The sequence below is a fragment of the Phaenicophaeus curvirostris genome, chromosome 12, assembly GCF_032191515.1.
Source record: "Phaenicophaeus curvirostris isolate KB17595 chromosome 12, BPBGC_Pcur_1.0, whole genome shotgun sequence".
Taxonomy (NCBI): Eukaryota; Metazoa; Chordata; class Aves; order Cuculiformes; family Cuculidae; genus Phaenicophaeus; species Phaenicophaeus curvirostris.
The window spans coordinates 19,434,111-19,460,202 of NC_091403.1; the positions used below are offsets into that span (position 1 = coordinate 19,434,111).

Consider the following 26,092-nt stretch of genomic DNA (forward strand, 5'->3'; position numbering starts at 1 on the left):
TGACTGGTGACTGTGTAGGATGAGGTGCAGTTGAGCTGCATTTGTCCCAGGTCGTCCTGGGTGACACTGGTACCCATGCCAAGCTCTTGCCTCGTTCAGCACCCAGGTGATAGTCCAGCTCAGTGGAGCCTTCACAAGTTACCGGCAGCTCCTCAAGGGTGTCCAGCCCCTCAGAGGAAACCACCCCAAGGTGAAGGGTGGAGCACGATGGCTCATAGAATCACAGAATGGTTTGGGTTGGAAGGGACCTTAAAGCCCAACCAGTTTCAGCCTCCTGCCATGGGCAAGGACTCCTTCCACTGTATCAGGCTGCTCCAAGCCCCATCCAGCCTGGCCTTGAACCCCTCCAGGGATGGGGCAGCCACCGCTGCTCCGGGCAGCCTGTGTGGGTCCCCTTTCTCAGCTGTACCAGTCCACCCACCTTCACTGAGGTGCTCCTTCCCAGGAACCGCTCGGCTTGCTTTTAGAGGAATGTATAGAACTATTTAGCACTTCTGCATCTCCAAGGAATCACCCAGCTCCGTGCAGCTTAAGATCATGAGACAGCACATCCTGAGGGTCCCCTTGTCCACCCTGACTGATGCAGAGCTGGTTATAGAGGAACATGGTGTTCCTCAGATGGAGGACCCTTTGGCAAACCAGAGGGATCACTGCAGTGGTTTTATGTGCACAAACAGGTTTTTGTGAGAACTTCATGGAAAAATGAGTGGCCTTACAGCCACAGAAAATAAGCAAGGCTTGAGGGCTGCACCTTTTTGGAGAGTCTAAACAAAGAAGTGCCCAGAAAGACTTTTGATAACTGATGCTGAACAGAAGCACCCAGTTACTAGTGGGGGATACGACTGTTTGGAAAGAAATATTATCCCCGTCCTGGAAGGTGTCTGGGATGCTTTCCAGAGTGCTTGGGAACTCTACCTGGCCAGACAAAATAAAGCCAATTGAATTAATTCCCTTTCTCTCACCTCCATGTTCCACAGGCTAAACATGACCTAGTTTGGCATGCCAGCTACCCCCTCTCTTGGCGGATGGGTAGGGTGACAGATAACCTGGTCAAATTTGGAGCCGTTCTCTATTCCCCATTTTGCTGCAGAGCGAGGCCGCTCGGGTTCCAGAGCCCGTGGAGGACAAAAGCCTCTGTGTTACCAGACACTTTCCTAACGTGTTCGCTGCCCTTAGGAACGGTGTTACCTCTGGCTAGAGGTGCTGCCGTGCTGGAAGGGCGAGGACGCTCCTTTAACTTTGGCATTTCCTGACTGCAGGTTTTTTTTGCATGGACCTTGCTTTTCATGTTTAGTTGAATTGCTTTTCATGCCATGGAACAGGGCTGCTCGGTAGGTCCGTTTGCTGATATTTCCTCCTTCGCATAATTCAGTTTACTTTTTCTTCTGCTGCTGTATAGCAGAAAAAAGGACTCTGCACCCATGAAATCCATATTTCCACCAGAAATGGTGCAAGGATGGCATTAGCAGATGCCCAGTGCAGGATCTTGCTGTGGTGCCTGCAGATTTAGGGGCATTTTTGTCCCCCTGCGAGGGGAGGTGACTGCAGAGAGTCCCTCCAGTGACCTGCTCGCAGTTGCGAGGTCCCTTGCACCCAAATTATGTGCTGGGAGGAGGAAGGGAGGGCAGGTTGTGCTTGAATTCCTGCATCCTTTCAAAAATGAGAGTTTTGACTTGCTTTGCCCATGGTAAAGCAATATACAGATCACGTGCCTTTTCCAGAGAGCAGCTAGGCTGTGTAAAATCAGGTGTGGGTGAATAATGTGCAGCTCTCTGTGGCTTCTGGTGATGAAAGCTGCATGAATGTGGCATGTTGAGGCCAGAGACGCTGGTGCATCGTTGCATGTCCGATGGGAAAGGGGACTGCTGATGCATTTTGCTCAGAATGCGAGCTGCTTGCACTTCCCCTGACAGTAAAAGGAAACAAATGGCTTTTTATTCCTCTGTGGTATAGCGTAAGCTGCTTATATTTGGTAGACGTAGCAATCGGCCATTGTGACCTGAATGTAGTATATCAAAGATTCCTAAAGAAAGTGGTTTTCTGTTGTTGTTGGATCAAGTGGCCTAAAATTAGCCAAGACTATTTTAAAGGGTGTGCTCTGGGGTAAGTAGAAAGTAAAAACTTCTTGGCTACATTCCCCTATCGGAATGTAACAGTTTTTACTTTAAAATCCATATTCTACGTGACCTTTAGTTCACAGCCATGAGGAGACTGGGTTATAACATGTCCTTTCGCATTCTTCCCTTCTCTTTTCTCTACTTAATACTCAGACTTTCCATCAATGTTTTTCTGCTCCGGCTCTGTAGACGCTCCATCCATATCCCCACATTCTTTCTAATACTCTTTTTTTTCCCTTGACTTTCCCTGCTCCTGGTATTACTGTAAGTAATTTAAAGAACAAAATGTTTTCACTGAAATGGTTTGCCTTGTAATGAGTTGATTTGGGGGTGTTTTTCCTGCTACCCACACCTTTCTCTCCCACACTTAAGATTCATCCAGGGGAGATTTTCAGACAGGCACCCTGTGTGTAGCTATCGACTCGACCGAACAGCGCGCATCGTTGTGTCAGTGGTAATCGAATAGCCCGGCTCCTCCGGGCTGTCACATCCTGATGTGTTAGACACTATTACAGGGTCAGAATTCCTCCAGCCTGATGCGAGGAATCGTGGCCAGAGAGTCTCTGCTGCTGACACACTTGTTCCTTCATTCCATTTCCGAGCACCTGCTTTAGTTTCATTGATTTGCTTTGTGGAGCAAGACGAGCGTCTCCATGCACCTCGTCTTTCCTCTCCCTCCCAAAGGTTCCTGTTAACGACCCCAAAGGGAAGAGCTCTGGAACGTGTGGGTCCTTGCAAGAAAGCATCATGGTCCTGCGTGACCATGGACCATCCCACGCGCTCGCTGTTGAGCCTTCCCAATGTTTTATGAGTCAAGGAGTGAAAAATTATACAGACTTCTTTTTCTAATTTGGGCAAACGCCTCTAAAATCTCATAAGTGTTCTTTAAAGTTTTCGAACCACTGTCAGAATTTCTCTTTCCAGAAAGGAAAACCTTACGTTAGCTTTTAAATGCAGAAATCCCCGGCTGTCTCTAAACCAAATTGCTTTGCAGACTGCAGAAGCTGTATGGTAACACAGACCCCAAAGGTGCTGCAGATGCTGGCTGTTCCTTTTGAATCTAAGTTTCGTTTCAGTAAGACTTCCCCCTGCTATTGATACAGAGGTGGTCAGAGCGGTGCTGGGTGCAGTGTAGGAACCTCTGCAAGTTTTAAAGCCAAGTCCCTCCCAGTGCTAAAATTTGAACGTGGAAGTACCCATTAGTGTTTTGCTTTTAACCACTTTCAGTCACAAGAGGCTACAGAAGATTAATTCAATATTAAAAATAAATACTGTCATCTTCCACAGGAGGTAAAATAGCTGAGTACCATTAAAATGCCTGATTAATAAAGGCTGAAAGTAAAGCGGGGCACAAACCAGCCCTCTTCCCTGTCTGCCGGAGCGTGAATTGCATTCCCAGACAGGTAACACAAATGGAGGGGCTAAAGCAAATCTATTTGTCATCACGTTACAGCTTTAATGCCCAGGTATTTTTGCCTGGAAGGCTCGATTACACTTGTTACACGATGCGTTAAAGGCAGCAGCAATTCTAACCTGACGGTTTGGAATTGTGCTTTTTCACGGCAGCACTGAGCGATGATCGCTGCGCCCACAAGGAAGGGGCAGCTGGTGGGGGTTTTTACTTTTTATTAAACAAACAGTGGGGTTTTGGAGTCTGCAGATCTCCCCTGAAAAGCAAATTCCTACCAAGGGAGGGGGGTTAGTGTGGTCACTTCTAAAACAGCTGCATACCTGGCAGCGTTTCAGGAGCGGAATGGAATGAAGCAGCGTGCTGGGAGGATGCTCTCCATGGCCACAGGGTTACGCTTGGTTATAGAGCAGGGCTTCTGGCATAAAGGTTTTGAGTTATATTGATACTTGTCGGTTACTATGACTTCTTTTTTTTTCCCCCCTTCAATTGCATCATACCCTTAAAAAAAATGGTGGTAAGTGAGAGATCTGCATGCTTTGGAGTTTGTTTAATCTCCGCTTCAGTCTATACAATGCACAAGTCATAACGTTAACACTTTTTCTTAAAACTTCTTCATTCACGTTCACGACTAATTTGGATTTCAGTTTGCTGTTTTTAATCTTTATTTAGTCTAATTTTGTACTTATTTTTCTGTTGTTCTGTTGCCCCCTGATTTCGCTGAGGTTTTGGTCTCTGTCTGTACTGTACTGGGGAGGCTTTTCCAGCAGTTCAGTGCTGGCCAGGGTAGTCACGCTTAGAGAAATTTCCCTCAGTTTTGTTTTATCACTGCTTAGGGCGTAGCTGGGAAAGGGCTGAGTGGTGGTGATCCACCCTGTAATCTAAGTATTCCAATAGGCATTTTTGTTGGATCGTTGATAGGAAAACACCTGATGGCAGCCTCTGTAAATGGGATGCTTCTTTGGAAACACACAGAACTACTTATTCAAAACAGGCATCTAAATAATTTAACGGAGAGGGAAAAAACTATTATGATATAGTGAGACAGAGCTTGTAACGGTGCAGTTTGATATTTCTGAAGTCCAGCAAAACAAACTCTCAAAGACGTCAGTTATGCTCGTTAGCAAGCTGGGATAGCCGAGTCTTAAAGCAGAGCGGCCTCGGTAGCAGTGCTGATCCAGGGTGGGGGACGAAGGGCTCGCTGTCTGTCCCAGGCTCTTCCCACCCTGCCTGCGGAGTGCGGCGCGCAGCCTGCTTTAAGATCTTCTGTGCGTCAAAAGATCCTTGTGGAGGGCAGTTCTAGATTGACTCTGCCGTGCTCTGTGTTTCAGTACCTGATGATGTGTCTCTGTATATCTCAGTGTATATACAACAGCACATTGATGTCTGGTTGTCCCGACTAGTCCTAGTTCTCTGTACCTTGTCCGATAGTGTTACTGTTGCTGGTAATGGACTTCTTGTGGACACTGGTGTGTCGCTAGTCTGTTCTTTTGGCTGTAAAGCTCTTGGTTTGTGGTTAGTTCTTTATTTTTTTGAAGTATTTTTTGTTCCGGTCACTGTCTGTGCTAGCGGTGGCTTTGCCTCTCCGTTGCCTTGAAGGACCAGGTGGAGTAATGTCCCCTCTGCCTGACATTACTCCCGGCGTGTGCTCATGCGGATGCCTACACTGTTAAGACTGTAATTTCCATAACTGCTTCATGTGCACTAAGCACCCTTGTGGAATCCTGCTGAGAGTTTCTTAAAAGGCTTTGGTGAAAACCCCCTCTGGCACGAGGTGGGAACGGCAACTGTCCAGTGCCGGAACAGCAGGGCCTGAATTGGTCCCCCAAAAGGCTTCTGCAGGAGCCCTAACCTGACTCTCTGGATTGGTTTCTGTACTGCTGTCAAGCGTGCTGCAGCAGGGGGGCAAAATAAGGTGGTTTCTCATTCAAAAAACGCTCAATTGGTCATGAAAGAGCCAGTGTGAAACATCCCCCACTGGCAGATGTTTTTCCATTTCCTAAAAGAGAACATTTTTGCCTAGAGACGCAGGCGGAGCAGAGCTGTCAGCCTTCCGTAGCTCATCTGGTGCGACTGGAAGTATTGCTGAGGCCTGGGCTCTGTCGGACACTGGCGCAAGGCCTGCCGCCGGCCAAGGATTGCGCGTGGATACTTGATTTACACCTTCAACCTCCTCCTAAGCTGGTCTGTTCTAATCAGACGCTTTGAAAACTGGAGCGCGTAGAGGTTGTATCACCCGTGGGGGAAGATGAGCCTGCAGCGTGTGCCCTGCTGTGCATACGCCTGCAGTTACCCATCAGCGGTTGAAGAGTGGCTTAAAATAGATATATAGAGATATATATATATATAAAAATCAAAATTAGTGCAAGAAAACAACCAGCAGGATTTTACAACTGAAACGTTGGTTTGTCTTCTCATCTCTTTTATGAGATTGAACCACTGGAACTTGGGGACAAGATGAGCCTGACCATATTGCAACAATCTGTCCGCTACAGTTGCAGTTCTTCATGACCAGCATTCCAAGTGTTAACTAAACCCATTGAAGCAACATACCCGCCATTACAACCTGAACCCAGAAAAGTAACTCCATAAATCCTTGCACTCCCAGTGGAATGGCCTTTAATGCTGTAGATAGCTCGGTTTGCTGTTTGCGCTTCCGCCGGGGTCATGCTGCAAAAACTGACTCCTTTTTCTTTCCTTCCCTTGTCTTTCCCTGGATCGCATCGTAATTCTCGTGGCAGATGATGAACCAGCTGGGCCAATGTAAGTGCAACGGCAAGTAAACAACATCACTGGGATTAAATGAGTGTAGGGGCGTTTCCAGAACCCGCCACTGATGTTGGGGGTGATATTGCTGATGGTGATGGAGCCTTTTCTCTCAGTCATTGGCTCTGGAGGGACAAAAAGTGATCCCTGCAAGGTCCCTGCTATAAAAACAAATAGTGCAGGATGAGCCTGGAGTGGGGATTTGTGCTGAGGCTACACGTGTTCTCCCCACTGCCTGGTGTAGCCGATTTGATCTCTTCTTGCAAACACCGTAAGTCGTACCCAGAAAGCAGTAAAACAGAATGACTGATGTGGGAGGTCAGCTGCACTGGGCAAGATACAAACAGGCTGGGAGTTGTGTTGTCTGTAGCTGCCTCAGAGGGGGACACGTGAAATGCTGTTTAACCTAGTACGTACAAAGACATCTTTTCCTACACTCGGGATTGACTTTGGTGCATTGTCTTATTCTTTCTCCAGGAAAACCAATTCTACAAACAATCACAAAGATAAAAACTTACGCCAGAGAAACACAAATTAAAAATGCTTATCATGTAAGTATGACTCGCACGCATCTCGGGATGGTCAGGCTAACCCTCCCCTTTCTGGCGTGGTTGGGGTGCGTAGCCAACACTTGTTCCGTGCACTAAAACGTTAGCAGCGGCTCAGCGGATGGCACTGGCCTTCCTGCCACGCTCCACAGCACCTGGGGCTAGCGGAAGGTTCTGTTCGTAAAACACACAGGCAGTTTAATGATTCAATAGCTGTCGAAATCGGCACAATCGCTACTATGGCTAATCAAAATCCCAACCCCTTCCTCTGCCCATCTTAACTCTGGACGCTGACCTTGGCAGGGCAGCCCGTACCTGCATTTAAGGCCGAAGGGGACGTTAAGCGCTTTGATTGCACGCTGTTAACGGCACGGGATGGTGAAAACGCTGCCAGGCATTGACTGGCACCTTTTCTCGTTTCTTTTTTAGAGCTTTAAGTTTCTGAGAGACTGATGGCAATAGGACCTGCTAAATTTAAGGGTTGGAACTCTTGGTTCTAGAACTCCAGTTCTGATTTTGTTTTTCCTTTCCAAGTGAGCACCAATCTGACTGTCTAACGCATGCCTTATTTAGCCTCTCCCGCAAGGATGACCTAGCCAGAGCAACTCTAATAACGCTTCAGTGTAGAAGGTGTAAACTATTTTGGGCTTGATGTGCTGTGAATGTTGCTTTTTTCTTTTCCTCCTGACTCTATTTAAAGATGAGGAGTAGTCAGCCGGTTCCGCATGCGCCATTTTTTACTTCCTGTAGCTGTTAACCTCGGCACAGCTCGAAGCCGCACCGCTGCCATCTCGTGATACTTTTTGTAAAGTACAGCAAAACTGAAAAATCTCTACAGTATATATTTATATTGGGGGGCGGGGGAAAACCAAAATACAGTCATTGTGTTTAATTTTTAAGCTGCTGATGTTCATTCCTTACTGTATGTCTGAAAGATGAGAGAATTATACTGTTCTGGTACTTAGATAAGTAATATAAATTGAAATTATCTTAAGGGCTTAACCTATAGAGAGACTGTGGTGTCCTGCAATCAGACTTCACAAGCTGGAATGGTTCGACAGGTGGTGGAATGCAGTTGAAAACAAAAACAAACCTTCAGTTTATAAATATATATATATGATTGCTTTTTAAGTGATTTTTTTTTTTTTTGTTAACTCATGTAAATTCTCAAATCCTTTTGCACTGATGTGTTCAACATATTCTTGTACATTCAATTCAGGCAAACTTTTATAATTTTCTTTTTTTGTTTTGTTTTGTTTAAATGATGAAATGTTACAGCATGGTGATATTCTATGCAACTAGTTATACTCTTTAGTTTGACACTGTAATTTCTCATGATTTCAAGATTGTAGAACTAGACCTAACAGGGTTCTCATGATGTGCGTAACTGTAGATGCATGAACTTGTGTTCTGTGTATTTGTTGAAGTGCAATGATGTATAAAAAGTGGATTCACCTGTTTTTAAAAATAAAACACTGACCAAAAAACACGTGAGATTCTCAGCTATTTAATTTTGCTGAAGCTTGTCTCCCGCCCGCTGGCTCTCCTGCAGCCTGCACACCGGGGCAGGTAACATGCCGGCGTTCCTCAGCCTTCTGCAAGTTTTTTCAGCTCCTTCTCCACATCCTCCACAAAAGCTGGGAAGCTCTGATCCATGAGGCACAGGCGGATGAAGGGCCCTAGCTCCTGTGCGTCCCACACCGCGTGCCGGTACACGAGGGGGAGCTCGCTCCTTTTCAGCATCAACTGCAGACAGAAACGGAGGCTGCACTGCTCTGGGACAGAACAGGTATTGTCTCCTGGGTTTTTTAACTGTGGCTCTGTCAGTGCTTCCCTTTAGTATTTAATAAAGATGCACCCACCGTGTTATTAATGCGGTTTAAACCCTTTCCCTCAGATGGGATTTGGCTGTGTAATTTTCTCATGCCCGGTTTCGGTTCCAGCAGAGCTGTTACACAGATCTGAAGTTCTCCACGATGATTTAAACCAGAAATGCCCATTTCCTGGGGAACACAGAGCTTCCTCGTTAATGTCCATTCTGGGTGAGAGAAGGATCCTGAGTGAAGTGTATGTACGGCCACTTGAATTGTGTAAGGACAACCACGCCTGCAAGTCTAAGCTCTTAATTTAGCGAGAGGTCTTTCATAAGTAAGTTACGGGGCTTTTTTATAAGCTACAACATGCCTCCCCCAGCTCTTCCCCTTGGCAGTGGCTGCACTGTGTGCATTGCAACACTTGTCAGTGTAAAACCAGTGCAGCAGAGGGGAAGGTGGACAGTGTCACGTGCCGAGGGTGAGGAAGCCCTGACCACCTCCTGGCATCCATAGGCAATGTTGTGCTCATCCATCATGGAGAAATGTGCAGGTCCAGTGGACTGGGAGGATACTGAGCTGCTCCCGAGCACTTTCTGGGCTCTGGTTCCTGTATCAGCAAGCTGAAACAGCTTGACTGAGCTTTACTGTGGTGGGCTGCCAGCCTTCCTGATGGGTGAAAGCCACGTTGGACAGTAACGTCAGAGCTGACAGCCCTGCTGCAGCCAGGGCTGCTGCTCCTTGTAAGCCACGTTACCCACAGTACGTGTAAATGACTGAGCGTACCCCAATTTTCCATTGTTTGGGCTGCAGGTGTTTTCTAGATGGCATCACCTTTAGCCTCCTTCACCCATGTATGCTGAAGTCATTAAAGCCACAGCATCAGCTCTGGATGCTTTCTGGATACATTGCACGGGAGAGTGAAAGCAAAGCAAGTCACTGCTCTGATGAGGTAGGTGTGATGTGCACAAGCAATCCGAGGTGAGTGGAGTTATTCCCCAGGGAATGCCAAATCCTGGTTAGTCTGCATCTGCCTTTAAAAAACTTTAAATACTGGGTTTGGCCTCTTTTTGTGTGCTGATGGGAGAGGCACAGGCTAAACCAAGCTTCTCCCTATGGCAAAGGTGGAATGGCTGTTTGGGTCAGGCTTCTCAAGGGAGAAAACAACCCCAATCTTGCTGTGTTCACGTTGCAGTATTGCTCTTTTCTCCACTCATGCCATAGTCCTGACCGGAGAAAAATGTCTTTAAACACAAATTGAAGACCTTTCAATATATTTTGAAGACAATCTGCAAGAGAATGCTTAAAACCATCCCTTCTGCTGGATTCCTGATGTGGTGGGAATGGAGAAATTTAACTTGAGGGTTCCAGAGCGCCCACTGAAAGGGTGTTTCTAGGATTCAAGTGGGGAAAAAGCAGTCCAGCCCTGAGCAAACCGTATGGCAGCCTGGGGCCAGGGCATGGGAAATCCCAACTGAGAGAACAGCTGTGTTAAGCGAAGAAGTAGAGGAGAGGAGGATACAGGAAACTACTCCATCAGGGAGTCTCTATGCTGGGGAATCTGTTAGTAATTCAAGCGAGAGGTGGATGAAAGCACACAGCAAACACTGGCCTCCCTGGCAGAAAGCTTTTTTGGATGCAGGTGTCATGCTCCTGCCTTACACAGGGACCACAGAACAGCAGATTTAGGTGCTAAGTTGTTTATAACGTTGGTGTTAGCTTACGTTTCCTGCTGTGAGCTCTTAAAGCAGAGAACTGGCCATGAAAAATAAAGCTGCTGAAGGCAAACTGCCTTGTTTGATCGCTTGTGCTTATTGATGCACTCTGGCTGCATTGTATGAGGGCAGTAAGAAAACTGAGAATTGGAAAGCAGGGCCTGTAATACAGTTATCGCCTCTGAGAGGAGAATACAGGCGGCTCTCCTTTCTGAAAAGAGGCATTTAAAGGCTTTTTTAGATTTAAGAGATGACATATTTGTAATGGGGAGCATTCTTATACCACTGATGTGAAAAAAAACACTGACTTGATCATCCGATGAATATGGGAAAAGGGCAAGAAAGACCCAGACTGGAAGAAGCCAAGTTGTCTCCTCAACCACCTGACTCCACACTGGCCCAAATTCACAGTAAAGCAGCAACGACTGACTACCAGTTGTTCTCATCAAACAGGGCTTTACCCTGGACTGGGTGGAGCTGTCAATTGAGTTACAGGCTCATCGGCTGTGGGTCAAGGATGATGGATGTGTTCAGAAATACCTGGGCTTGCAGCTGATTTCTCAGCAGCAGATCACTACACAGGATCCTGTGGTGTTGGTAGAGCTGGTGGCATCCCTATGTTCAGCGAAACATTTACCAGAGGCTTACATCGTGAGGAAGCTCACTCTGTGCTTGGGAGATTCAGTTACAGGATCTAAATCTTAGATACTGTTTTTTTTCTTTACCTGCGCTAGCTGTGTCACAGATCTTCTTTCTCCAAGGCTTGTGCAGGAATCTAGTAGAGGCTCATCTGGCTGGAAAATATCAAATGCAAATAAGGGCTTGTTACCAAGTGCAGTGTGGGTATGTGCGAGAAGGGAAGTTGTTCCATTTTTAGAGATGACAGGAAGAAAATGTGCATCTTTTTATGGAACCTGAATGCACATCTGCTCAAGTGTTGAAAAACGAAAGACATGAACTAGTGGGCCTGTAGTTAACCTTAGTTTAGACATGATATTTTAAACTACCTACTGGAACTACCTTGAAGGATGCTGTGTGTGAGTGCTCACCAGGAGCATGCTTTTCCCTGCCCACAGGTCACATCACCGAAAAGACAGTTTAAGTTGTCACCTGTATTTCCTGAGCAAGGTTTTCAGTCTTCACTTCTGGAGCAAGGGTCTTATCAATGACTGCTGGCGTTCAAGAGCACTCCGCCATGAAATACTTTACCTTTCATTCTTTGCTTTAGCTTATCATGAAATGAGCAAAGCCCAAAGTGTAGGCAACCTGTTTAAAGAACAAATTATATCCTGAATCTCTGCTACTGAGGATCTTCCATATGCTTGCCTGGAAATGGTGTGAGTCAAATTAGCAATGTAGGTTTTTGCCTTGCGCTTGCTCTACTAAATGATTCCTCCGTCCAGTAGCGTGGGACCTTCCTACATTAGATCATGAAAACGCTGAAAACCCTGATATTCCTTTTCCAGGGCTCAGTCTTGGTTCCATTACTTTTATCACATACCCATGAGTATCCTTGCTGAGCTGGCTGCGGGTTTTTAAGAGCTGGTAAATGTGATCCTCTGGGTAGCCAAGAGAGCATGTATTTAAGAATTAGCCACCTGCAGAATCACTATCTGCCTTTGCCATTTTCATTTCCCTTAGGTCTTTGTCTTGGAGAGGGGAAACATCCTGCTTCTGGAAACATTCTACCTTGAAATCACTTTTAAATGTGTCAGGGTAAGCTCAAATTGATACAGTTGCACATTTACAATTAGTAACCCTGCATAACAGGAGTGGGTAAATGCAATTTAGGTAAATGGCTCCGCTCTGTCATTTTCTTGCTCTATAATTTATTTGAAGTCTGCTGGGCGTTTCTCAGCAGTCCTCATGAAAGCTACACTGATGAAATTGCAGGTGTGGTTTTTCGGTAACTGTTCAGCTCTCATCTTCTTGCCCCATTCTTTATTAACCTCAGGAGAAAGCATCGAAGACTTCCATCAAGTGACCGCTGACTGGCAACTGGTAAATAACACTTGGCTTTAACTTTCCTTCTGTTTCTTCTAATGTTTGGTAACTTCCTATGTTTGCCTGAGCCCTGCTACATTGTGTTCCTCATTACCAGGCTCCCCAGCTAAGGAAAAGTTCAAACCCTAAAAGCAAAGCTTTTCCCCGACATATAAATCTCATTCCATGTACTTGCTAATGGTCTTCCTATAAGCACACGAAATATACAGAATAATTCTGGTGATTACTGACCTTTTGGAGGTGAAACCATTGCACCCGATTGCTCCCAGGTATATTACAATCAGCTAGTAAGGAGCCAGAACCACTGAACCACTTGTTTGAGCACTGTTCTACCACCTTTCTTCCAGGCACTCTTAAGAAAACAGGATACTGACAGTCAGCTTAGGCAGCTGACTTTCTGACTAACTAGCCCTGTTCACTAACTCAGTTTCTCTGCATGTAAAGTGAACTTTGGGTTTCACAAATCATATTCCATACAGGTGGTCTCATTGTTCCAAGAAACTTCCTTCAGAAGTAAAATTTGTCGTTTGCAGATCTGACACTAACAGCTGATTATCCTTCTACCTGTCTGTGCTCTTCTCACTCACCGTATGCAGTCCTGATGTGCTTTGTTCAGGGTCCCTCACTGGATTCTTGCTCTCAGCCAGCTGACTGAGCTGCTCGCTTTGTTCATCAGGGACTTGAACCGGCACGTACTCCGCAAGTTTCTGAACGCAACTGCAGCAGTGTTCCAGCATCTGGGCTTTGGAATCCCCACCAAACTGAACACGAAACATGCGGCATTCATTCTGCTCAGAAATCAAAGAGAAATTAAATCAACTGTGAATCCCCTCAAACTATTTTGATTTAGTTGAATTCCTATGTATTACAGTTAGGAAGGCGGCAATACATTTTTGGATCACTGCACTAACTTTAAAACAAAGAAACATGTTTTCCCTGCTCTAACTTCACTTTGCCCAGCAGCTAAACAACAATAATCATTCCCAGTTTGAAAGTCAAAGAAACGCCAAAGAAAAGTAAGGGCCACTCGTCAGCAAATTAAAGGTACGTCAACTCTGAGCAGTTATTTGTGACAAAAAATGAAGCGGTACTGGAGGAAGCATAAGCCAACTCTGGAAAAGATTTTATTTTTTTCAATCCAGATATTACGCAAGAATGGATTGAATCTTTTTGATGTATTTTGTAACTGCCAATATAGACAATTTATAGTACCTCAGAACAGCTGGTTTAATTTGTCCAATATTAAGAATTCTTATAGAGAACTCTGTTAAGTATTAGAAATATTAGAAGCAACTGAGCTTACCTTTGCCTCTGTGCGCAGCAGCAGACAGTCTGCTCTTCTTACCACCTTCAGCCACTTGTGGGAATCAATTAGTGAAAAGCCTTCCTGAAATAAAGCAGGACAGCAAACATGAAACACTCAGAAGTAGACACTTAAGTTATGTGATACAATTTAATCCCTAATGAAGATCACTCAGCTGCATATGTGCCACTTTTGCATCTGTCAAATAATTGCCAGCCCTCAGAATTACAGCTGAATTTGTAGCTCCAGTAACACCACCACGTCAAGGAACACTCTAATCTCCATTTATATTTGACATTTATATTTGTGCATGCTATGAAAGTCTCCATGAAATGCATAATAAAGCAGCTGTGACAGAGCTTTCCGTTCTTCTGCATCCTGTGAAGTTGCCTGGGAGGGCAGCAGAGGGCAGGCAAACCCGGAGAACGGGACAGCAGTGGGTTCAGACAAGGCCCAGAGAGGCATTTTCTCCAGATGGAATTCAGGTAAACAAGAAACAGTTTTGATAATTTGATGAAGATGTTTTTATTCTCCAGTTGCATCAACTGTCAGTCTCCTCAAACATGACAGACTGCTCAGCATTCTGTAAAAATACCCCAGGCAGTTGAAAAACTTCATATAGGAATTGCAAGGCAACAGCGTGTTTCCCAGGGCACTTCAAGAACTGCCACATGGTCAGTAGGGAGCACAAAAGCTGGAGGGGGATCACCAGACAAATTTAAGGGCAGAGAGGAAACTACCCCTCTGTCTTATCTGAAACTTACAATGCTTTCAATGACCACGACTTTTTGCAATGGCTACTTTTGATAAGTCTCCTAAGGGTGAAGAACCTCAAGTTGTGTCCATCCTGGACCACCAAAAGTGTGTGTTTTCCAGAGTTACTGTCCACCTTACACAGGTCCAGGCTGGGACACCATCTGCTGGTCTGTTTTGGTACAAGGAGTCACCTGGAAAGATGCTGCTCCTTTAACGTGCTGGCAGGGGCTTCATTGTCTCCTGCAGCAATTGCATGTAGCTTTTCAACTGAACCTTTAGGAGAGGAATGTCTAGAAAGCATTGCAGAGTTGAGCCAAAGGCAAATGGGATCACAGACACGGCTGACCAGACACCTGCTGTGACAGAGCCAATGGAAGTATCATTCCCAAAAGATTTGGGGTCAGAGGGAGAAAAGAATTCCCCTCTACAGTGCAAACCCAGGTGCTGGTAGCAGGTGTTCCAGAGGTTCTGGAAGCAGGCAAGATGCCACCACACCCTGCATGAGGCAGAGCGCCACTAATGCTGGTCTGACCTTACAGCACGCTAGTCCATCATTAACTGGGAAATACTTGTATACTAATTTTACAGTTCAGCATTCAGAAAACTGCTGGGTAACGATGTCTCTGATCTATGTTGGAAGGTATTGCATGTTATTTAGGGATATTTTCATTTCTGTATCATCAAGAAACCCTATGGTGCTAGGCAACATGAACACAGGAACAGATTATCCATTTCTCTTAGCATTGTCAAAAGGCCCTGCAATCTATCTCAACTAAAAATTAATATATAATAAAGAAATATTATTTATGTAACAGTTCAGCTATGCTGGCTTACATCATTTAGTCTGTATTTATTCATTCTGGAGAAAGAACTTTTCAAATGAAACTGAACTATGCACTAACAATAGCTTAGGAAGAAAACTTCCTTTTTGCTACAAACGTTATATACTCTGCCACTAAATCACAACTGATATTAAAAAAGACCAGAAAAACAGACACAAAGACACACATTCTCCAGTTTCAGCTGCCACTCATCACAGGCTCATGAAACGCAAATGAAACAAGTTTGTTCTCAGAGTTCGCAGCTCAGAATGAAAGTATGCATAGTATCATGTAATGGATTATGGAGTCAGCTGGGTATCCCACAGACTGGGAAAGTGCATTTGCAAGAAATGATGAGCACAGCATGAGATCAAAGGAATTTGTTGTATTAATTAATATCCCAGTGCATAGCTGCCAGAGTGGTGCTGTCTGATAACTGAAGCAGGATGGCAGAAGAGTAAAGCTAACGGCCTCATAGAGCATCCTGCTGCCACTGTTCCAAGCCAGGCTGGGCAGCATCGTGGTACACACTTTCCCAGAACACAGAGCAATCTCCTGCTTGCAAAAGCAATATTCAGTTTGCAGGGAGGCACCTGTGAAAGTTCCTTAATCTAGTCATTTCCAACACGCCTAGAAATAGAAATTTTCCTTACTTGTTTCTTTCTCAGAGACCTAAATAAAGCCAAATACATTTGTTCTATTCCTGCAGTATGAGCTGTCTTGAAAACTGAGTCGAGAGTAGGATTGTCAGCATGACCAAAAAAATCTCCCCCAAACTTGGCAACTTGCAGTGTAAGGAAAGCAGAAAGCTGGCCGTGCAAAAATTTCCTGGCTACCTGTCAGTATCCAGATGTGTCAGGGATAGCGTTGTTGGGAAGGTAAGAGCACAGCAGATACCATCTCAGTGTAAGCATGAGCCATCCCAATAGCTCTGCAGAATACAGAATAAGATGTGGAAAGAGGTAAAAGGCTAAAAACAACTGCAGGCAGACAGACAGCGAGCTAACCGGAATGAGGAATACAAGAATGTTAATCTCTGCATTATCTTTTTGAGTGCAATTTTTTAACCCCCAATCTCTTAGATGCTAGATCTTAAATCTTGCTATTAAGCTCATTTGATAGTGGAAAAGAACCCATCAGGGCCGAACTCATTAAACAGAGTGCTCTGGCTCTGCAGAGGCTGGGAAACTCAGCAAACACATGATGTGTGCAGTCCCTCCTGAAACACCATGCCATGGGGACTCAGCAACCCATGGATGTCTTTTCCCGAAGTGCACAGTGCTGGGTGCAGGACCTGGTGCTACTGGATGTCAGCTTCTAGGAAGAGTTTCCCAGGATGGCACAAACCTGGGTTGTTCGGCCTGGTGAAGAAAAGGCTTCAGAGAGACCTTAGAGCAGCCTTCCAGTATCTGAGCAAGGCCTACAAGAAAGTTAGGGGAGGGACTTTTTACAAGGGCATGTTGTGAAAGGACAAGGGTTGGAGTGGCTTTAAATTGAAAGGGGGGAGATTGAGATTAGACATTAGTAAGAAATTCTTCACACTGAGGGTGGGGAGCCAGTGACCCAGGTTTCCCAGAGCAGTGGTGACTGCCCCTTCCCTGGAGGTGTTCAAGGCCAGGTTGGATGGAGCCTTGAGCAACCTGATCCAGCGGGAGGTGTCACTGCCCATGGGAGGGGGGTTGGAATGGGATGATCTTTAAGGTCTCTTCCAACCTAAACCATTGTATGATTCTATGATTGTGGTACTAAGCCAATAAAACTAAGATTCCTTCTACTCATTCAAGCAACAATTATAGGACCTTTAATAAAAACTGAGCCTGCTTTGTGATGCGCTGCCACAAGGAGCATTAGCAACCTGCTCACTTCCCTAGGTTTCCATCAAATGTCCTCATTTACTGCGCTTCCACCCTTCTTCCACCCAAGGTGCTGCAGTGAATACCATCTCAAACATTTGGCGCATAAGTTTCAGGCACTGCAAAGAGAGCATCAGAAACATCAGAATGTCTGCAGAATGCCTGCCTAATTAATGAGGTTAGAATCTACTGTATCCTAAGCACTGTTAGCTTATTAGGAGTCATAAGGGGACCAGGAAGGCACTAAGGACGTTTAGTCTACACTTCAAAAGATCAGGTCACAAATTGATTACTCCGGATTAATTTTATCCTATTGAATAAGTCCTCTCCACAATTTCAATTTGTTTAATTTGTAGGATATTAAGAATTCTACCACCAGAATTAATTGCATTGAATAAAACAACCAAATATAATTTTCATGATGTGCTGATTTGCAGGAGGGCAAGGAGACAAGAGTTGTGGTAAACAAACATGATGTATCTGGAGAATATGGCCAGCAATTGACAGAGATGCTGTTGAGACATTCCTGTTAAAATTCCATTATCTACATTATGCAAGAATGAGATTTTTTCCTACTAAAAAATGTGCAGTCAGCCACACAACACTGCAGCAAAACCAGGTCCTAAAAATCTTATGTAATTTAATTCTAAATTAAGAACTTGGTTTAAAAAAACAAAACCACAAAACCCAACCCAACCTTTTGATTTGTATTGGACATTAAGGATTTTTATGTTCCATGCTCTGAAGTTCTATTTACCCTCCTCTTCATTCGGTGTGGCTGATCACAAGAAGTAGGGAGTATTTTAAAAGGAAAACAGTTGTCTCCTTGTTAAGACTGTTTCACGTAGATCTCTGTCTCCTTTAAACATTATTTGTTAATATATATTATTTGTAATAACAGCATGGACATACTTTAATAACTGGTTCTGGAGCTTACTCAGATACCGTAATCAGCTTTCAAAGGATTCCTCACCACACTGCAGCATCCGCAGCACAAGGTATTTACTGAGCTGCCCGGTTCAGAAGTGCTGACACTCAATGTATATATTGTGGCCTTCTTTTTTGGCAAGAAAATAGTATTTCAATTTACATTACTGAAATGTCCCCTAAAAGGGAATTCACTAAATATTCTACTATTTTATGGCTCACAAAAATAATTTTGTAGTCTCCCTTATGTTTTAAAAAAATATCAGTTGTTAGGATATGTGAATATTTCATTACTACTTCATAAAAGTTCTTACAAATGGATCATAAAAGAGTCATAGTCTCACTTGGCTCTAAATAGCTGCCTGTTCTCTAAGAAAAATAAAAGGTTTCTTAACGCTCCTGCTTTAAGAAAATAAAACAGACTAAAAGAATACATAAATACATCCATTTCAGAGAAAACGCTTTGATATTAAGTCAGGTACACTTGAATATTCTTCCTAGAATGGAAAGAATCCTGTTAATCCAACCACCAACAAAATAAAGATTTCAATTTCTACACAACTCTCTTACTTCAGTTTTGTGCAAATGGCAATGTGGTGAAGGTTATATGCAGGTCAAAGGTAGACACCAAACAAGAGGATTCACTAACTAGATAACTCACACAAAAATCAATCTCCTCTTGTTTAAACAATGACAGGAGAGTATGTTACAGAAAACAGTTTATGTATTTTAGTATTTCATAACAATCACTTCACATGAAAAAAATTTGATGAAAGAATCGCTAAACAATGCAAGAAAATATGCTCTCATCCAAAAACAGGAATGCTCGCAAAGAAAGCAAACACTGGGAACTCTCTCCAGCATGTTGGCCAACTGAGATTAGTTTATGTGAAAACTAAGTGAGGCTGATGAGCACCGAGTTGAGGCAAGCATTAGTTCAGTTAACATCACTGTTCACTGCAGAAGAATGCACAAGAAAAGTTCTATGTGAAATACAAAACAGCCAAAGCCTGCAAGTTCACACTTTTCAGTGCGTGATTTTGATTTTTTGCTGGCCTTTTTAAAAGCACCCACCCAGAGCATTATCAGCACAACACAGAGCTTGCCATCAGCTACAAAGGTTTCTCGGGGCTTTTGTAAAACGCACACCCCACTGAAGAACAGACGCAGTCTGACTTCCATCTTCCTAAAGAAAACAGAAGGTACTAACCAAGATAGTTTACATCTAATAATGCACTGAGTTTACTACACTCCTTGCCAATTTTAAAGCAGAAGAGATAAGGATATCTCATACTACAGCACTGCACATTTTAAAAGCATCCAATTAATAAGTTTTCTTTGTTACAGCTGCTGGATGAAAAAGGCCTGTTCCTGAGAGTGATTGGATAAAAATTCTTGGGGTGGAGGGAAGATTCCTGCTCTAGCATTACTGCTGTGCTCAAGAAAAAAAAGTTAAAAGCATTCATGACTGACTGAATTCTTGAATTTAGTTAGCAGTTTGATTCAGTCTTGGATTACGGTTAGATGGGATAAAAACCACCTTTACTATTCATCAATAGGTATTTTACAAATATACGATGTGGTGATTCAAGTTGAGAAGAAAATGCTGTCCCTGTAACACAGATCTTGTGCCTCGCTGTGTTCCCGTGCAGAGGTACAAAGTACAAAGTATAAAGCTATGATAATTGTTATCCAGTTCCCTCAAAACTGGGAGTCTGTAGTACATTAGAAGGTCTGAAAAACAGAGATTAGAAGTTAGATCAAAAGGCTAGGCATCAACAACTTAAAGGATGCAGTTACTACATCGCATGGAACAGTTCTCTAAATACATCAAAGGGAATTTCAATGCAAGTGAGTAAGGCAGCACATAAGTGTTGGAGAACGCCTTGGCAATAAAAAGGAAATATTCAGTAGCCCAGGCCAGCAAGGAAATATGAGCGTACACAGTAAAAACATGAGCATTCTGTCAAACTTGATACATTCCCTCTGGAGCAGAAACGTGTGCATTATCCTCTGTGACAAAATGTCCATTATAATGGACCCCCCATGAGAAGATGTGGTCTGTGACAGATGCAAAAGGACTGTCTGTAATAAGTGGTGCAAAGCCTGTTTAAATATTGTGACAGGTTTCTGACAGCTCTGGAGCACTAGAGGGACACAGAATCAGTGAGACGGTCTACTTCCATGGTTTGATTACTTCTACAGCAATGACATAGACTGCACGATATTGACACTTTTTTGTCATATGGCATCTCAACAAGGAGTTTGCAAAATTCTACCCATGGCCCGCGCAGTTCTGGTGAGCTTTGAGTTTACTGCACTGTGAGGTACTTCTGCTGTCCAGATCCTGTTGTCAACAGGCCTTAGAAGACTTCTGTCCAAAACCAGTGGTGTAAATTGTCCTTGGACAGTGACATGGAGCTTCCAGTGTCCCTGCCTGCTACTTGAAGCAAACCACTCGGAGATCTGGTAACGGCCATATCCGCTTTGATATCAATGCCGTTATCAGCTACTGGCCAACAGCATCCCCGACTGTGCTATCTTTTTCAGCACAGTCCCCGTGCATCTCTTTGCTGTTTGATGATGCTGACTACTCTCCTAATGAGATTCCACAGCCTGTTCTTCAGAGACTGAAAAGATACCTGCAGACTGGATCTTCCCAGGAAGAACAATTTTATCACTGCATATCAGTCTTGCACAGCGTTGGGAAGAGAGACACATGTGCACTAAGCAGTAAGGCTAAGCCAGATGTGCCGGACCAAATCCCTTGTAAACAGGGAACATAACATAGCCCTGAAGATCCCGCCCACGTTCAGAACTGATGGACTGGTATTTGCTCAGTTTTTCAGCAAGTTGGATACGTTTAAGAGGAATAGCGGGAGGACTGCAACTGCCCCCAGCCCTAAGAAACAGAAATTGTCAAGGGTATGTTATACAGATGCATTTCATACTAGTCTAGCTCTGTACACACAGAACACACTGCAGCACAATCCCAGCTATGTGCACTCAGAGAACTGAGTTTTAAAATGCATACAACACCAGTTTTGGGTACCTTCTATCTAAACCTTAATAAAATGTTGTTAGTGCTGGCACTATGGTTGTTATAGAAGCATTACCAAAAGAAAGGGGTTGGGTTGGGTTTTTCTTTTAACCTTTCAGTATTAGCTCTCAGTCACATTCACCAAGCATGGCCATTCCACCTCCAGTCTGCGCTATTCTTAGGTTGTGAGCATTACTGCAATACCTCAGCATCTCTCAGAAGTTGAAACAGACCTGACAGAGCTCAGAAATCCCTCATCTGGCTTTTCAAGCAAGGCTGCTGCCTGAAAGCTTCACTGGCCACTAAACCCAAGAGCTGGAAGGAAGCGCTTTTCTCAGCCAAATCTTTATAAAGCTTTTCTTATACTTCCCACACTTTTATCTGCCCATTGTTCACTTGCCAGATCCAGCCTTTGCCAGATGCAGTCTTTGAGGGCTACAGCTTTTGTCTGTGCCTTTTTTGCTCTGTAGTTACTTATCAAAACTTGCTTTCAGTTACCCTTTATATGGCTATTTCAAGGACACTCTATAACATAATACGAGTCTGCTAGTCAGTAAACACTTGCAGCTGCCTCATCAGCTGAAAATAGGCCCACACCCAGGAGAGTCTCATTCTGCACTGATTGATTCCAAGCAGAATCTGGCAAGAGATGGCAGCGAGTCTTGTTTCTTTTGCCTACCTGGTCTTTCAATTACTCCATTCCTCTTTCTTATTCAGTGCAACTGCTGAATAACTTTTCCATATTCCATTTTTACCTTGTGCAAGAACATTCAACTTGTCCTCACAAAATACGCAAGCCAAATGCCAAGTCTTGTATGAGGGATATCCAGACAGAGAGCTGACAGCTCTGTTAGCGCATTCATTATCTATTCAAAACTCTTAACACACTCGCAGCTGAAAAAAAAATCAAGGGTATCCTCAGTTCTACCTCTACATTTGAAAGATACTTCTGTAAGTTTAAGACCTTTCAAGAGCCACAGCAAAAACCAATTTATAAGCTTACCCATTTTTACAGCTACAACACTCTTTCTTATATAATCTGTATTTTTTTAAAAAAGTCTTTGTTATCTTAATACTGCAGCATCTTCTGGTGGCTTGTACTAGCTTTCTAATATACTTATCAGCCAATTCCTACTTGTTATCATCATCACTGAATACTGGCAATATGCACCGAACATGCTTGATTCCACTTTCTAGCACAGGCTTCTCTGTATCAAACCAGCTCCTTCCAGAGGGAATGCGTGTGCGAGCCTCTGCTGTCACTGTGAGATCTTTACAGTTTAGTAGCTGGGCACGGTTCAGTACAGGCAAGAGCTGACACGTCTCTGAAGCTGTTATTTTGTCTCCATGAACAGAACATCTGTGATAGATCACACTACCCAACATAAAACGCAAACCAAAACACAGCCTTTGATAAAGCAGATTATCAAAACCAAAATATTAAGAGGTCATTAGCAAGAAAGCAGCTGGATCCCACAACAAATTTTATTGGGACTAGCAGTAACCTTTTTATCAATTTCTTAACAGTGTATTTTCTGTTTTCTTAGACAGAAGAAACATGAAACAACAAATGCATATCTCTCAACACCAGTAGCCCTTTGTATTACATCTTAACATAGATATTTAGAGCAACAGAAGAAACGCTGTTCCTCAGCATGAAATAATACATTTAGTGTTACTCCAATAAACAGACAGAAAGCAGCACAGGAGAATTACCATGAGTGAAATAAAACTGGAGTTTCCTATGGGTAGGAGAGAACATGAAACTGACAGCAAAAACAAAGTTAAAACTGGTGCTAATTTGAATGAAGAAAAGTTCTTTATCCATGAGAAACTTACCAGTACTGTTCGCCCCTGGGAAATAAAGAAATGGCCAGACACAACGATGGTAAGGATAAGGTGGCCCGATTCTTCATTTGATTCAAAAACCTTCAAAAAGACAGACAAAATAGAAACCTAGCCCTGTAAGCAGAGAATCTGCAGTTCCCAATTCTAGTGCAAAATAAAACATTACAGAGGCTAGTGCTAAAGTCAGACGTAAATAAAGTTCACCTCCCAGCAATGCAACTTGCCCTCCACTCCCACAGACATTTAAGAATTTGTTAGTAATCACAGAATCATAGAATTGTTAAGGTTGGAAACAACCTTGAAGAGGCTGTAAGCCCAATTGCACTTCTACCACTGCTTCACCACTCTTTTAATAAAGAAAAATTTCTTAACATCCAATCTAAAGCTCCCTTGGTGGAACTTGAGGCTGTTTCCTCTTGTCCTATCCCTCGGAAAAAAGCTTAGCACCTACCTCGCTCCAACCTCCTTTCCGGGAGCTGCAGAGAGCAAAGATTTCCCCTCAGCCTCCTCTTCTCCAGACTAAGCTGCTTCCAGCACCCCTGGGCTCCAGACCCTTCCCCAGCTCCGTTCCCTTTGGACACACTCCAGCCCCTCAATGTCTTTCTTGCACGCAGGGCCCCAAAACTGAACCTAGGATTTGAGGTGCAGCCTCACCAGGGCTGAGCACAGGGGGACGATCCCTGCCCTGCTCCTGCTGGCCACACCGTGGCACATTACAACCCCATATACAGATGTAAATACCTTAAACAACCACCTGGACTCACAGAATAGTTCAGGTTGGAAGGGATCTTAAAGATCATCTAGCTCCAACCCCCCTGCCCTGGGCAGGGACACCTCCCACTAGCTCAGGCTGCCCAAGGCCCCATCCAGCCTGGCCTTGAACACCTCTAGGGACCCGCAAGGGCCTCACTCGCCGCGGGGACAGCCCGCCCATCACCTTCCAAGAGGAGGCACCGTGCCCTCCGCCTCCCCGCTCCGCCGGGGGCTGGAAGCGGCCGTAGCGCTTCAGGGGCCACGTCGAGGCGCTGGCGAGGAGGGAAGCGTCGCCCGGCGCCGCCATCGCGCCCCTACGGGGAACGCGCGCCTCGCGCCGGCGGGCGGGAAGCGCGGGCCAATGGGAGGGGCGAGAGAGGGCGCGCGGGGAGGGGGGGAGAGCGGGATCCCACCAATCAGCGGGCGGCTGGGAAGCGTGAACCAATGGGAGAGCGAGAGAGCGCGCGGGGGCGGGGAAATCCCACCAATCGGCGAGCGGCTGGGAAGCGCGAGCCAATGGGAGCGGGGAAGTCCCGCCCGGCGAGCCTATAAAAGGCGCTCGCCGGGCGGGAGAGGCGCGAGGCTGGGGTTGTGTTCGCCTCAGCGCTGCCTGGTCCTGCCTCAGCGAAATATCTGTGTGGAAAAGCCGTCCCAAGCACTAACCTGCCTTCCCGTGGCTCCTTGGGGAAATGGAGGGTTTTGGCCGCTGTTGAGGCGCAGCCTGGTAGGGTGCTGCACCTCCTCGTTGGAACTAGAGATCGTCTCAAGGACCAGGTGATCCCTGAGGTCCCTCCCAACCTGGCCTTCTGCGGTGCTGTGACGTCCAGCGGTGCTTTTGTGGCACCTGGAGCAGGACTAGTGTTAAACGAGTCGAAGTATGGAGCTTCCAAGCCTCCTGGCGTTCCAGTGCTCCTCAGAAAAGTGGGAGGTATGGCTGGGTAAGGAATCCCAGTTGGGTAGTCATTATTAAGCAGATGTTCTTCTATTTGTATTGCTGGGTGTGGGGGTTCACTCCTCCAAACATACACCACGCAAGAAAACTGCATGTCTTCTGTGTTATGGGTCTGTGCATATTCATTTCATCTCCTGAAACTGTTTTGCGTATCCATTCTTTTCCGAAACATCCTTAACATCTCTCCAAGCCTCATTCACATGCTCAGTAGGTCTTTTGAGTGGTCATGAGGACCCCTCCTGGGGGTCCAAAGATGAAGGCTCGAAGTTTTTCTCATTGGTAAGCTTTTGACCTTAGGGGTTGCAGCCCAAACTTGGGGAAGAAAACAGTCCTTTTCTGCCAACACAGCCATGTGGCTCCCCCACTTCCTTATCTTACCCTACAGGATGTCTGTTCTTTGCACTACTGGTCCTCCTTTAGAGAAACATTTCCACTAGCTCAAAGCATATATTACTATAAGGTATACAAGCTTAGACAATTGTCATTTATCAGTGTCAAAAAGGAGCCCCCTTTTTGGTGCTCATTGTTAGGCTTGTCAGGTTTGTACTGCTGGATTAATAAATGGGAATTGCCCTCCTCTCCTTTCCCGTTTTGCTCCCTCTCTGCCCTGTGGTTGCTCCTACAATTGCATGATACTGCACTTTCTCTGGAAAAAAGAGTTGGTGGTGGGATGACTCATAATGACTGCGTTCCCGATACCGAAAATGTCAGCAAATAAAACTCCCTATGACTCTTTCTTGAGTTTTAGAAAGTGAGCATCCTTTTTCACAGCTAGGAAACATGCAGGAGTGATCTCCATCAATCACGTGCAATGAGACAAAGGCTGGTTACAGAATATATCTCCCACTTACATGCATATGTATAAATTTTCCCAGAAATCTTATGCATATTATATTACTTTCCAAGGTCTAATTTTAATGTTATGAAACTTTGCAACAGTCAAAGCTCCTGTTAATTTGGAGCTGGGCTCCTGCTCTCTGCTTGACCTTGGCTTTAAGATAGAGGAATAATGCAAACAGATGTGACTGCAGAAGAAGAGACATCTGTTCAACACAGATCATGCTTCACACAAGGCATTATCATCTTCAAGGAACAATGTCTCGAAAACACCGTTTTAAGGAAAACGTTCTGTCAGAGAAAGAAAACATGCTATTAGAGGGACATTCTGTCTAATTTTCAAAAGCTACAACTGCTTAGACAAAACTTAACTGTACTTTAGCTTAAATCAGAATATTCCATTCTGAAATATTCCACATACTTCTGGTATTCCATTTATAGTGAAATGAAATACAAATGTGTTCATCAGCCAGCCGAGGTCATCAGTGGGGCATGGAGGCACCAGTTACCTGTCAGGAAGCTGTGCAGGAGAGTCTGAAGACCTGCACGGACTCATAGATGGTGGTCACTGCTAGCTGCTGCTCAGCCACCTGCATGGAGACTTTATAGCAACCTTCCAGTACCTGAAGAGGC

General features: G+C 44.7%; 2 protein-coding genes across 5 annotated transcripts in view; one reads left to right on the plus strand and one right to left on the minus strand.

The window, feature by feature from the left end:
• The window catches only part of NPTN (neuroplastin), a 53,403-nt gene extending 45,075 nt beyond the window's left edge, over positions 1-8,328 (plus strand). Inside the window, exons 7-9 of one of the 4 annotated variants that reach the window (XM_069866759.1) lie at positions 6,267-6,288; positions 6,769-6,842; positions 7,269-8,328. In XM_069866759.1, coding sequence (XP_069722860.1) covers positions 6,267-6,288; positions 6,769-6,829 — 83 coding nt within the window. In that variant the 3' untranslated portion in view covers positions 6,830-6,842; positions 7,269-8,328. The remainder of the gene's footprint in view (positions 1-6,266; positions 6,289-6,768; positions 6,843-7,268) is intronic. The other 3 variants (XM_069866761.1, XM_069866760.1, XM_069866762.1) reach the window with 3 other exon arrangements.
• Positions 8,329-8,341: 13 nt separating this feature from the next.
• On the minus strand, positions 8,342-24,005 carry REC114 (REC114 meiotic recombination protein). The gene is made up of 6 exons (XM_069866768.1): positions 23,855-24,005; positions 22,909-22,998; positions 13,673-13,756; positions 12,957-13,157; positions 11,091-11,159; positions 8,342-8,585 (listed from the first exon to the last, which is right to left on the minus strand). Exons 1-6 carry the CDS (start codon positions 23,975-23,977, stop codon positions 8,427-8,429), a joined length of 726 nt encoding a protein of 241 aa, XP_069722869.1. The 5' UTR covers positions 23,978-24,005; the 3' UTR covers positions 8,342-8,426.
• Between the last annotated feature and the right edge of the window lie 2,087 nt (positions 24,006-26,092).